The sequence below is a fragment of the Schistocerca piceifrons genome, chromosome 7, assembly GCF_021461385.2.
Source record: "Schistocerca piceifrons isolate TAMUIC-IGC-003096 chromosome 7, iqSchPice1.1, whole genome shotgun sequence".
Taxonomy (NCBI): Eukaryota; Metazoa; Arthropoda; class Insecta; order Orthoptera; family Acrididae; genus Schistocerca; species Schistocerca piceifrons.
This window is the reverse complement of record NC_060144.1, coordinates 594,080,365-594,094,888: the sequence shown is the minus strand read 5'-3', so window position 1 is coordinate 594,094,888 and position 14,524 is coordinate 594,080,365. Positions and strand designations below refer to the sequence as shown.

The window sequence follows — 14,524 nt, the reverse complement described above, 5'->3', positions numbered from 1 at the left end:
GTACGATCGACTGAATACGAGAGTCACTGCCTACACTGTCCCCCATGGAGGCCACATCACGTCCTAATATGGATGTTCCGGGATGGGTCCATAATAGGTCTGTTAGAACACGCTGTGCCATTGATCTGTAAATGAAATCATTTCGTGGCCTCCTTATGCACTCCTGCAAAAATAAATCTTGCGTGATTTGGGAACATCTAGAAGGGTGTACTATTTTTTTCTGGCAGTGGTACTTCTGGATATCCTTTCCAACGCAAGTCCATTGTCATAAACACTTCACCACCCTGGTCAGTGCTATCCACCGATTGATTCCAGAATGAATTGTCCTGCAGCTGTGTGTACCTTTCCAAGCGTATTTGTAGCTGATTCAAGTTGTGCTCAAATGGTTGTTTGCTGCTCACTGAAAACCAAAAAAGTCTTGTTACAACATTCTCTCAAATAAAAAGAAAATTCTCAAACAGACTTGCCCATCTTGAGTCATGTTAATCTACATTTCTCTCAGTTCTTGTGCATTTACAAATGAAAATGTACAGGCCATGAAGCTTGCAGCACGACAGAATTAGTAAGTTTTCTGCTATGATGTAAGTACAGCTCATCATGTCGAGTTACCGGTGTTAGTGCTTATAATTGGTACCTGTTGTGACTGGGTGTGGATTGGTCGTGGTTGAAGAAAGTACACAGTATTGAGTTTTTCAAAAATCAATATTTATTCGGCACTTGTGCTGCACATATCATGTAAGTGTGTTGGGCACTAAGAAGGTGGCGTGGTGTTGGCATTCTCGAAGTCCTTCCACGGCACCGCCTTGTTCTTGTAAATGTCTGCCAGGACGGCCACCGAAGCCTTTGGCGTCCTCGGTCGTTCAGGGTCATCATAGTCCACAGAGTACAGTCCGAACTTCATTCTGTGGAAAGAGCGGAGCAATATACAGTGCTTATTGCTTAATCTCACCAAGTTTACGGTAGAGAGATGTGGACTTATGGTATGGAAATCATCCAAAAATTAAGAATTGCAGAGTCGGCAACGGAGACATGTGTGTTGGGAAATACTGGGGGATACAAGAAAGCAAACGGATCCACCAGGGGAAATAACTGGAGGAGAAGATGTAATTATGACTGTAAAATGAAATGGATGTTACTGGCACAAGTGACCAGGTGACTCGATGATAGATGGAGGATGGATGTTATTTGTGGGATTTCAGGAGGAGAGAAAATACAGAGACACCAAGTTCAAGAAAAGTAGGTTGGCGACAAGAGAAAACATGTGGGATCAAAATGGAACATTGGAAATCAGTCTTTCTCCAGCGCTGAATGTCAAATGGCTGACGATGTTATTCAGGTAAAACAACACAGCAGATAGTCACTGGTGTCTGAGAACACTTATAGTAACATATTTGAGCAAAAGCACATAGAAAGACAGCAGTAATTATCCGACAGAAATCAACAGAGGACAAGATATTAAGAGACAAATAGAACACAGCAGTGGCTGGAAAGTGACAATGACTGAAGAGCAGTGAGGAAATGACAGAAAGCTACTGAAAAGTTTCGTTATCTCGCCAAATCGGCAATGATTCGAGATCTCAAATGATGAATGACTGTGAGGGAGATTCGATCAGAGGTACTCCTGCAAGTTGCACGGTGAATCAGGTAAAACTGTGACAATAATTGTGTCAACGGCAGTGAGATGTAGCCAACACATGCAAGAAGGGGGAGAAAAGAAGAAAATTCCAGGAAAAGTTTCCAGGCGGCTCATCAGTGCTAGATAGAGACCAACATACTAACAACGTGGCGTTATCTGCTAAGCAGTTTCCTTCTGAATTCCGTATTTAGATCATTGCTACCTGTCATACTCACGTGTACCAGTCCATCCACTCCAGGTTGTCGATTAGACTCCAGCTCGTGTAACCGATCGTTGGCACGCCGTCTTCATTGATGGCTCGCAAGATAGCTGAGACGTAGCCCTGCAACAAAGAAGGACCTCATCATAATGTCATTAAAAACCAAATTACTGTATTCACTATAATTAAATGATGAATATCAGTCATCACTTTTTTTTTTAAATCTGTCGTTTTGATCTGTTGTGTAATGTATAAATGCTACTGACATGCCATTGCCAAATATTGGTAGAAATTCGAATTTTCCAGGAGGTTTCAATTGAGGGTCCCCCACTAAAATTTGCAAAAGGCGCTTGCACGCTATAAGTACACGTTTGATGAAGACTCATGTGCTAGACATTACATTATGTTACATTACATTAATACTTGTTCCATAGACCATGAATGCGACATTTTGTAATGATGTGGAACGTATCAGTTTAACTAAGCTAGAGTTTCGTGCAAGCGTGTCTGAGCGTGTACAGGATAAATCTGCGCAAGCATCAGGACTGTACAAGCTGCTTGATCGAATTTCAGTTTTGCGGGATTGTACAAGCATGCAAGTATGTACATGCTTGAGCGTATGTACCACGAATAGTGAGGCGTGTGCAAGCATTCATCAGTTGTGAGACCGGGTGTACCGTGAATAGTTACCGTAGGCATCTGAAAATGCTTCCAGTGATAGACTTTTATATTGGTAATACATTCAAATTATATGATGTTATGGCAGTATGAATTACGCATAATTCTATTACCTCAGAACCTAGAGAATCACATGGAGAAGAGGTTTGACTCATAACGATCATTAAATAATTACTATTTCGCTAGTTGTCATTTTTGTTTCTACGAAGTTCAAGTCGCTCAGAATTGCTTTAGCATACGGGTTCTCGAAGGAAAAGCATTGCCCTTTATGAATCTATGTGACATTTTCATGAACTCTTTGCGATTTTTATCTCTTCCAAATCTTAAATGACTTGCAAAAGTCTCCTAAAAAGTCTGTATTCTGAAGAACCCCTCCATCCGATTTTCTGCCATCTGTGTCGAAAACGAACCAAATAAATCCGTAATTTGCAAGTAGAAACATACCATAGACATGTTTATAATTAAAATATAACGAGCAACTCGCAGCTGCACGAACTGTCTCTGCATGTTTTCTATCCAGCACCGTGAAAATTCCACCTTTTTGCAAAATCATTCGCTCTCTTGGATCAGTCATGCAAGCGGATAGCCGTCTGCACTCGACATATTTCAGGGATGAACTGACGCTTGTGCAAGCATGCTTGAGCCGTGTGAAGGCGTGAGGGATTTGTGCACGTTTGTACAAAACGCCTGATTGTGCGTGGTTGTCAGGCATGCGGTTATGGCTGTAGTCACCTTAATGTGTACGTTAACAGTCAGTCTGTCTGACGCGGGTTCAGAGGACCTTTGGGTGGACTGGAATGAAGCTTGTTCGTCTACGAAGATTTAAGTGAGGTACTTGAAGAAGAAATAGATGCTCTTGAGTGACTCACAGCTTAGGTACAAGATTATGTGCCAGAGAGAGGACTAATGGCTGCAAATGAGGGACACGAACCTGCCAAGTTGATCCTTCTTCCCACCACTGAGACAAAAACTTCCCGTTTTACGAGATGTTGGACTCAGTCCTTTGACATATAACTGCCTTTTCAACGGAAGATGCATAAGACATGAACAGAAGATGGCATGAAGTATGTCGGAATGCCAATATTTTTCCTGTTATTTCATTAACCTTTTACAATTACGACACTATTCCGGCTTCTTATTGTCGATTTTGGTCATCCCAGGGTCCTCCAGCCTCTGAACTGATTCAGTAAGAGGGTGGCCTTTGATAAGTCTTCCTTGCGTTTTGTTCTGAGATCTGTGTTTGTAATCCTCCCCTCATTTCTACGTTTCTTTTCCTGTTTCAGCTCGTGTAGCCTGTTCATCTTCTCGCGAACCGTACTTTTACTGTCTGTAATATTCTTTCTTCCTGTTATATCAAGCGGCAAATGAAGTTTCTCTAAGTCGCTCGAGGAATGTGTTGGCACGTTTCCTTCGAAAGCCTTTGGGATAATTTACATAGGGCATCGAACAGGCATGTTGTGGCAATGAAAGACACAACTGATAATCAAGTTAATAATTATGTTGGTACAAAAACTTGTCTCAGAAACGATCACACTGTCATGAAACATTATCCATTGCTGGGGCGACCACTTAGTCACTTAACATGGCTTGTAGCACGAGCAACAACTGGAAACACATTACACAGTCGGTCGCGACCGCCGCAATGTCTGACATATTCCGTGGCCCAGGCGACCGCTACAGACATCCCACAATCCGTCACTATAGCGATTCTGGACTCACAGCATATTGCATCACACAATCCATGACGCGGGTGATAATTGAAGCCAGAGCATTTATTAAAGCTCAAGCGCTGTGACCAAACACATAACGAACGAGCATACTCTGATGGGTGTCTGTATCTCTCTCTCTCTCTCTCTCTCTCTCTCTCTCTCTGTGTGTGTGTGTGTGTGTGTGTGTGTGTGTGTGTGTGTGTGTGTGTTCTCTGCTACATAGTTGTGCTGAGCTCCCAAAATTGGGCATGCAGTGGGCGACATTAGAGGTGGTAGAAATTGGATGTCACACTCGCAAATTCTATCATTAAGGTCCTGTTTTTCTGTTTTTTTTTTTTTTGTCGGCTGCCTTACCGGTCCATATACTAGCAGTGCTGCCAAGTGTTCACACTGGCGTTTCTGCCGGCTTCGCCTTCGACGCAGCTAACCCGCAACGCATCTATGCTTCGCGGGCTATCGTCAGCTCATCCCCTGCGGTCCGCGGTATCCGGGTCAGCCCCTAGAGGGTCTCCTGGTAAACAGCCAGAGGGTGCAGAATACAGCAAGAGGGGTCTTCCAGACATGCACCTTTTGTTGCATCTGCCGCAATTTTGAGAGTCAGTAGGAAAAAAGTAAGCTTATGCAGCGCGAATATCTATGCCCGCGCAGAGCCACGTAGGGAAAGTTCCATCTTCGCCAGCCAGTGAGTCATGTACTGTCACCGTTTGGACACCACCTCGGATCGGACGTCGCCTTTTCCAACCAGACTGCTGCGCTCCCTCGGCTGGTGCTCCGAACCTTGGTGTTCTGCGCCATGGACAAGTCGTGCTGCTCGTGGGATAGAACTTTGAATATGTACTCTCTTTTGAAGACAGGCGTTTCATTGGCCGACAGAACATAATCTACGCTCTCAAGAATCTATTTTCGTGTCGTTCAAGAACATTTTTTTTTACGAACTTTCCTTCAAATTAATAAGAAGAATATCTGGAGTACGTTTGTGTTCGAAGTTCACTTTTCAAATAAACAAAATTTAATTGCCTCTACCTGTGGTCTTGTGGAAGCATTCCGAGTAAGGAATATTTCAGACACTGTAAGCTCGCAGGGTAGCTAAGGGTCTTGGCATTGCAGCCTGTCCTGTAAGTTCGCGTGTTGGCTAACAGATGGTACTGGCTGGCTGGCTGTGATTGGCAATCATGGGTGATAGTCGTCACACGGGCGATTTCCTTTCTCGCATTCTCCATTCCGAGCTCGCACTTCACCTCTTACAAATTCGTCGCCCACAACTCACATATAGTGGAATAGGCATAATCATTAAGCTATGAAATTTCTTCATACTGAACTGCAAACGCTCTCTTGAATTCTAACAACCTACCTAAATTGTCCCCAGACTAGACTTTCCTCCATTCTGTTCTCTGTTCTTTTGTTTAAGATTCTTAGAATCATCTTTGCTGTATACGTTATAATGCTACTTGTGCTATGTCCGCCAGATTTCTTAGTTCCTTTTTTTCTGAGCTTTTGATCATTGCTGTCTGTTAACTCTATAGTTTCTATCTGTTCACTGCAGTAATTTCTCTACATTATGTTGTATGAAACTGACCTTCGGAGCAGAACACGAATGTGCGCTACCTCTTGTGGAGTGCAACCGTACTCACCCTGAGATAGTGGATGCGGCCCGTGTCATTGAGTATGCCAGGAGGGTCCACCCAGCCGTTCTCCGTGACGAAGATGGGGTAACCGGGGTAGGAGTCGCGCACCCGGTTGAGGAGCTTCCGGAGTCCCCATGGAACGTCCTGAAACAATGCGGGAAGCTTTCACGTACAACCGCTTGATAGAGGTGAGCAGTGAGCTACTCATAAAAGAACAATAGAACTATTGACAGGAACATCTACATATTGAGTTTCTCGCCGTGATCCAGTAGCCTGGAATGGTGGATGTGACGACACCAGCGTCGTGCAACTTCGAAGGCTCCTGGCGACTACTCCCGGAAGTTATAAAAGATGAAAAGTAATGGTTCAGACCGAAGAAGTCAGCCGTGCCTGTGAACCACACAATTTCTGAAGCTCAGTATAAGGTATGGTCCTTCTTATTCCGTTTTTTAAACTTTTGTCGTTAGTGGGCCTTATGAGAGCAGGTAGTCTGTCGCAGTTTAATTAATTTAATGGACTAATAATATTTTTAATATTTGAAGGTATTTTTCCTCAGTTGCTACAGCAATGATGTTTATCCTGTAGATAACATTATTGCTCATCTTTTGGTCCGGAACATTTATGATTTTCAATGTTTCACGTAATTGTTTTAAGCATTTTCAGTGGGCTACAAAGAAATAAACGAGATAATTGTTTGTCTAATTGTAAGCATTTTGTTTTGAAGTATGTGGAGCCTTACAGTAGCATTTCTAAGTGTTTACCAGCTCCTTTGGAGGATTAGCTGTTATAGACTCTTGTCCCAGTCTCTATCACCCACACGCCTCTCAGTAGCACTCTCTAGTTTTCTCTTTCCAGTCAGCTGATAATTAACTTTTTGTGGTAATGTAACTTCTGTCATTCTATCAATGATCTTTCCGTTTCATTCTATTCTCTTCTGTTTTATCATTAAAGGTAAAGATTTTTGAATCTGATCTTATTTTTTCACTCCTTACTTAATCTATTTCATTGCAGCCTGTTACATAACACACGAACTTCACCTCTCTATTTTTATGTTATTGTCCATGATTTGGAACTATATACAAGAGTAGGTGCCGTAATATCTTTATAGTATTTCATTTGTACTTCTGTGTTATTTCCTGTTCCAAAATTCTTCCAAATGATTCCCAGAGAACTTGAAATTTATTAACCCTCTTTTCAATATCTTTGTAGTAGTTAAAACCAATATCACATGCTAGACAAATGAGGTGGAATATATATTCTAAAAGTTCTTCGCTTATTATTATTATTTTCAATCTGACTTTGTAAGCTATTATCTTTATCTAATTTGCAGATACAGTTGAATCGAAGGATACTGCGTTCTAGCTCAATCTATATACTGCTCTACGTAAATTACCTTCTGTTTCCTTTACAATTATCTAATCGTCTGTGTATAATAGACTACTTAATGGTACAATGGATCTTATTCAATTTCCAGCTGTGTTTCATGTTTCCGCTTTATAACTAGGCTGTCAAAATAAAGTGGGTGACAGACTGTACCCTCACCAGACACTTTGGTTTGTTAAAATTTTAGCCGGCATTTCCAAACCTGAATTTATAAATATTTTCTTATTGACATGTAGACTAAGATACCTAAATATTTACATTACTTACAAGATGCAAGATTGAACGCTAACCCATATGTCAACGTATGGTTACAGTTTGTCCAATAGCTCTTGTAAAAGTGCTTGTATACTCAAATTTCTTTCATCCGTCGCCAGTTACATACTTGCTATTATTCACTGCACTTGTTACTAGGTTCTCTGAGATTTCCAGGGAATTGTAGAGCTGTGGAATGCGGTGATGTGATCAAAATGAGAAGTGGATGGTGTGGCTTAGGGGGTATCCAGCTGACGCTCAGGGGTGATCTTAGATTATCTAGTAGTTTCCAGTTTCTCGGGTTGGTCTCATGCGAAAATATTTCACAATATTGGTATATTTTTTTACAGGTGAGGAAACCCTTCTAAGACCTGAACTGGAATTTGGTTGTTTATACTGTCTTTAAGAGTCCAAAAGTGTCAACAACGAGGAGCTGACGTGTGGAAGATATCAGTATTCTGCTGGACACGCTAGTGTAGACAGAAGGCTTGAGGCGTTTCCCTTGTGGCTGCGTGTCGGCTACTCACCCTTGATGAGGTGAATCTCGGACGGGGAGAGCGTAGGTAGTCGTGACTTGGCTCGCCCCTCCTGCTTGCTGTTGGCTGCCACGCGCTGGCGCACCACCTTGGGGAAGTTTCCCTGGGACGAGAAGATGGGGTTCGCCCACAGGCCCACCTACAAGCAAGGGACTGTGTTTTTAGAATGTCTCGAAAGTGAGTGACGAAAGAATAAAAGATCGGACATGGAAGCGAACTCAAAGTGGTAGTACAGTGGCACTCCTGACCTCGAATTGCAGCTGGCGCTCCGAAGCATCAGCGTCTTCCTTACTATTGGTCAGTGGCTCGTACCAGGCCCCGTCCAGCGTGATGCCGACCCTGCCTCGAACCGGAATCTAGATCACTATAGTATTAGCATTTTAGTTTATCGTGCTTCAACATTGAGGCATAGAGCTATGTACACTGCAGGAAAAATATTAGTACACCCTTGTGGAGGTTTCAAATTCACTCACTTTTAATTGATGCAACAGTGCATATGGAGTACATGAAATGATCACATTTATAGATCAATGGCACAAGTGATTCTGAGGTACCAGGTACGCCGATACCTGCACATGGTGGAACTTTGATGGGCGTCAATTCAGGCGCTGACTCTGGCATTCAGTCGATCCCAGATGGCGAATAATCTCCTGGTATACCTTATGCCACGCCTGCCCGACCTGTTCACGCAGTTCTACTCGTGTTATATCGTTTATTGAAGATAGGAGCCCCCTGAGGCGAATTTGCCAATCGTTTTCGTCCTCTTACGTATTTTTCTGCGTAAGAGCAGTCCTCAACCCATCGATTATGCAAGTGAAGAGTGACGTCACCCAACATATACACTGGCCTGATGCGGTCCCACATACTGATTCGTGTTTCCCGGAATTATTGGTTCAAATGGCTCTGAGCACTATGGGACTTAACTTCTCAGGTCATCAGTCCCCTAGAACTCAGAACTACTTAAACCTAACTAACCTAAGGACATCACACACATCCATGCAGGATTCGAACCTGCGACCGTAGCGGTCTCGCGGTTCTTGACTGTAGCGTCTAGAACCTCTCGGCCACCCTGGCCGGCCCAGAATTATTAATTTACTTTCACTCCATAGTGCGACTACGTAAAGAGTTTCACCCATCGCCATTGAAACGTACATTCTTTTAGCGATAATGATTTTATTGAAAATTTTATGTCATTCGCAATATTTTTTATAATCGCTTATTGAGAAACATTTCATTGACACATCTCAATATACAAAAAAAGCACATTTCACATCCCAAGAACTACAAGAACAAGAAATCAGAAACGTGCCCCAATCAAATGGAAAGAAATCGGCTTGAAGCATATATATGTTTGAGAGGAAGGTAACGTACGAGAGTAATGATATACCGCTCATCGTAAAATATTACGTCAGCGTATAGAATACTAATGGGCCGTATCTTATGTGTAATTCGGTACTACGTGAGAGAAGAAGAAAATCAAATTTTACTGTGTTACAAAAATAGGGAAATAGTAAACATGAAAAACTTAACATATTCATATGAGAGACAACTTCAATAAAGTACTAGCGAACCCAGCGGGATAAAAATGTGCCCCTCTGAATTCACATAAATGAAAGATACAAACAGATATATTACGCTTAAAGAAACAAAACGGTACAAAACTACAGTTGCTATAATACATGATTATTAAAATTGTATAGTCAAGTATAAAATATTGACTCTTCATAGTTACAAAACGCAACTTGTCAATATCAAGAAGACAGAACTTGATGCGACCTAAGCGAAACCATAGAAAGACTCTGCTTTGTCCGCTTGCGAAGTAGAGCGAGAATTGTCGGGAAACGGCAGCCGCGCGCAAGTACAAAGTGTCACAGAAAATAAAAGTAGTTATAGTAATACAAATTAAAATATAAAATTAAAGCAAGACATTATTAAATTATTGAAGAATTTACTAAGCTCGCTTTTCTCCTTTCCTGACAATGTCCAATATTATCACTTAAATTCATATTCAAGGTTAACAAATCTCTCTTTTCCGGAAACACTTTCATTTCCATTGCCAGTCTACATTTGATATCTTCTCTAGTTATCTATTTAGCTGCCCGAATAGCAGTAATCATCTACTACGTTTCATGTCACATTTCCTAATCTAATTCATTCCATCACCCTTGTTTTACTTTTATTGCTATTCGTCTTCTAAACATTTTTATCAAGACAGTGTCCATTCCATTCAACTGACCTTCCAAGTCTTTCGGCATCTCTTACAGATCTACATTGTCGTTCGCAAACCTTAAAGTTTTTATTTCTTCTTCATGTACTTTAATTCCGTATCGACACTGCCTCACACAATTCTGAAACAATCGATTGTTAGCAAACTTCACTCGTTGGACTTAAGCTTGGAACATGTTTACATACATAAGTTCAATAAGTAATGGAACAACTTCTTTTTCTCTACCAGTTTGGGTAGAAAGTAATGCAGAATCTGTTGTGCGACATGGTGGAACATTACCACTTCAGCCCCTATAATTTCATGAGGTTCTCATAGGTGGTGCTCTATACGTAGCCTTAAAAATGGCGTCAGTACGGAGTGCATTCCAAGCAGAGAGCTGTCATCGAGATTCTTTTGGTGGAAAAATAGAGCATCGTAGATATATAGGCAGTTCTAAAATGTCTAAGGAGACCTGGCAGTGAGCAAAAGCACGGTGAGTCGTTGCACGAGGCGTCTGTCATCATCGCAACAAGGTCGAGCAAACATGTTCGATCTCCGGCGTGCCAGCCAGCCGCGTACAGCTGTGGCTCCTGCAGTGCTGGAACGTGCGGACACTCTCACTCGAGGTAATCTACGAATCACAAACACATCGCTTCTCAGACGGATGTCTCTTTTGATAGTGTTCACAAAAATGGTTGAAATGGCTTTAAGCACTATGGGACTTAACATCTGAGGTCATCAGTCCCCTAGACTTCGCGCGGTTTCAGACTGTAGCGCCTAGAACCACTCGGTCACACCGGCCGGCGATAGTGTTCACAGACTCGACCACCAGTAGGGGTAGTCAGTGGTGTGTGACCGCCGGGTTCCTCATCCACCCTACAGCTCGGTTCTCTCACCTTCCGGTTTCCAATGAAGGATGACCTCCAAGAGAAGCAGTAGATGAATAATGAGGAGGTTACTGATGCAGCAAAACACTGGCTCCGACATCGACCAGTAGAGTGGTATCATGCGGGCATACGGGTCCTTCCAGTAGTGTGGCGTAAGGCCGTCGCATTGAACGGAGATTATTTTGAAAATTAGGGCTTTGTAGCCAACAGATTGGGAAATTGTATGCTGCACTAGGATCCTGATGGCAACTGCCTTGCCGCAGTGGATACATCGGTTCCCGCGAGATCACCGAAGTTAAGCGCTGGGTGACCATCCGGGCCGCCATGCGCTGTTGCCATTTTTCGGGGTGCACTCAGCCGCGTGATGCCAATTGAGGAGCTACTCGATCGAATAGTAGCGGCTCCGGTCAAGAATACCATCATAACGACCGGGAAAGCGGTGTGCTGACCCCACGCCCCTCCTATCCGCATCCTCCACCGAGGATGACACGGCGGTCGGATGGTCCCGGTAGCCTGAAGACGGAGTACTAGGATCCTGATAAAGCCAATCTACTTTAAGAAAAACAAACGTCTTCCATTATTTACTGAACTCCTCTTGTCTTACTCTTATCTTTTTAATGGTGAGCAATCTGTCCTCTGGGTATCACTCTGACTCTATTTAACTCCTCTTGAGCTACATATCAGAAGCCAGTAGACTGATAAATGAAAATAACTGTTGGCCTCACCCCTCTGCTTGAGGCGGAAGTGCTGGTCGTAGAGCCGGTAGACGCGCGCATGCGCCAGCAGGACCGTCTGGGCCATCAGGTAGTGAGCGATGCCCGAAGCGTTGGCTCCAGGGGCGAAACCTGTGGTGGACGAGTAACCGTTGCAGAACATGTTGGACTCATTGAAGGTCAACCGCAACCTCACCTGAGGACTGAAGTAATCGCTTCACTGGATACAGTCCCATACTTTCGTGCAGTCAACAAAGACACAGTTATCGGTGAAAAGGCGATACGGGATACAAGACTTACAAACTTACAGAAATAAACACGTCGTTATGAACGAAACAAGTGAAAGTAACTTCGGGTTGCAAGAGTCCCTCTTCCCTGCACTCTCCGTACCCCTCCAAAGCAGTGTTGTTGTGGCAGGTATTTTTACCTTGGTGGGGCTTTACCCAGGTACGGGTGCACTCAGCGTCCTGAGGCCAACTGAGTAAGCTAAGCCAATATGGAGGCTTATCCTCTTTTTTTTGTCATCATCCATCTCGCTGGTTTGACGCGCCCTGCCACGATTTCCTCTCCTGTAGCAAACTTTTCACATCAGAGTAGCTGTTGCACCCTGCGTCCCCAATTATTTGCTGGATTTATTCCATTCTCTCTCTTCCTCTACAATTTTTACCCTTTCAGCTCCCTCTAGTACCATGGAAGTTATTGCTTGATGCCGTAACAGATGTACTATCATCTTGTCCCTTCCTTTTGTCAGTGTTTTCCATATATTCCATTCCTCGCCGATTCTATGAAGAACCTCCTCTTTCCATACTTAACCAGTCCATCTAATTTTCAACATTCGCCTATAGCACCACATCTCATATCCTTCGATTCTCTTTTGTTCCGGTTTTCTCACCGTCTATGTTTCATTACCACACCATACTGTGCTCCAAACGTACATTCTCAGTAACTTATTCCTCATATTAAGGCCTATGTTTGATTCTAGTGGGTTTCTCTTAGGCAGAAACGCCCGTTTTGCCAGTGCTAGTGTGCTTTTTATGTCCTCTTTGCTCAGTCCGTCATGGGTTATTTTGCTGCTTAACGAGCAGAATTCCTTCTACATCTACATCTACATCTATATCCATACTCCGCAAGCCACCTGACGGTGTGTGGCGGAGGGTACCCTGAGTACCCCTATTGGTTCTCCCTTCTATTCCAGTCTCGTATTGTTCGTGGAAAGAAGGATTGTCGGTATGCTTCTGTGTGGGCTCTAATCTCTCTGAGTTTATCCTCATGGTCTCTTCGCGAGAAATACGTAGGAGGGAGAAATGCTGCTTGACTCTCCGGTGAAGGTATCTTCTCGAAACTTTAACAGAAGCCCGTACCGAACTACTGAGCGTCTCTCCTGCAGAGTCTTCCACTGGAGTTTATCTATCATCTCCGTAACGCTTTCGCGGTTACTAAATGATCCTGTAACGAAGCGCGCTGCTCTCCTTTGGATCTTCTCTATCTCTTCTATCAACTCTATCTGGTACAGATCCCACACTGCTGAGCAGTATTCAAGCAGTGGGCGAACAAGCGTACTGTAACCTACTTCCTTTGTTTTCGGATTGCATTTCCTTAGGATCCTTCCAATGAATCTCAGTCTGGCATCTGCTTTACCGACGATCAACTTTATATGATCTTCCATTTTAAATCACTCCTAATGCGTACTCCCAGATAATTCATGGAATTAACTGCTTCCAGTTGCTGACCTGCTATTTTGTAGCTAAATGATAAGGGATCTATCTTTCTATGTATTCGCAGCACATTACACTTGTCTACATTGAGATTCAATTGCCATTCCCTGCACCATGCGTCAATTCGCTGCAGATCCTCCTGCATTTCATTACAATTTTCCATTTTTACAACCTCTCGATACACCACAGCATCATCTGCAAAAAGCCTCAGTGAACTTCCCATGTCATCCACAAGGTCATTTATGTATATTGTGAATAGCAACGGTCCTATGACACTCCCTGCGGCGCACCTGAAATCACTCTTACTTCGGAAGACTTCTCTCCATTGAGAATGACATGCTGCGTTCTGTTATGTAGGAACTCCTCAATCCAATCACACAATTGGTCTGATAGTCCATATGCTCTTACTTTGTTCATTAAACGACTGTGGGGAACTGTATCGAACGCCTTGCGGAAGTCAAGAAACACGGCATCTACCTGTGAACCCGTGTCTATGGCCCTCTGAGTCTCGTGGACGAATAGCGCGAGCTGGGTTTCACACGACCGTCTTTTCGGAAACCCATGCTGATTCCTACAGAGTAGATTTCTAGTCTCCAGAAAAGTCATTATAGTCGAACATAATACGTGTTCCAAAATTCTACAACTGATCGACGTTAGAGATATAGGTCTATAGTTCTGCACATCTGTTCGACGTCCCTTCCTGAAAACGGGGATGACCTGTGCCCTTTTCCAATCCTTCGGAACGCTACGCTCTTCTAGAGACCTACGGTACACCGCTGCAAGAGGGGGGGGGGGGGGGGGGCAAGTTCCTTCGCGTACTCTGTGTAAAATCGAACTGGTATCCCATTAGGTCTAGCGGCCTTTCCTCTTTTGAGCGATTTTAATTGTTTCTCTATCCCTCTGTCGTCTATTTCGATATATACCATTTTGTCATCTATTCGACAATCTAGAGAAGGAACTACAGTGCAGTACAGTCTGTGAAACA

General features: G+C 43.3%; 1 protein-coding gene across 1 annotated transcript; it reads right to left on the bottom strand.

Annotated features, from left to right (window-relative positions):
* Positions 1-751: 751 nt before the first annotated feature.
* LOC124709105 (myrosinase 1-like) lies at positions 752-11,987 on the bottom strand. The gene is made up of 7 exons (XM_047240754.1): positions 11,837-11,987; positions 8,267-8,361; positions 8,010-8,157; positions 6,107-6,237; positions 5,854-5,991; positions 1,852-1,958; positions 752-902 (listed from the first exon to the last, which is right to left on the bottom strand). Exons 1-7 carry the CDS (start codon positions 11,985-11,987, stop codon positions 752-754), a joined length of 921 nt encoding a protein of 306 aa, XP_047096710.1.
* Between the last annotated feature and the right edge of the window lie 2,537 nt (positions 11,988-14,524).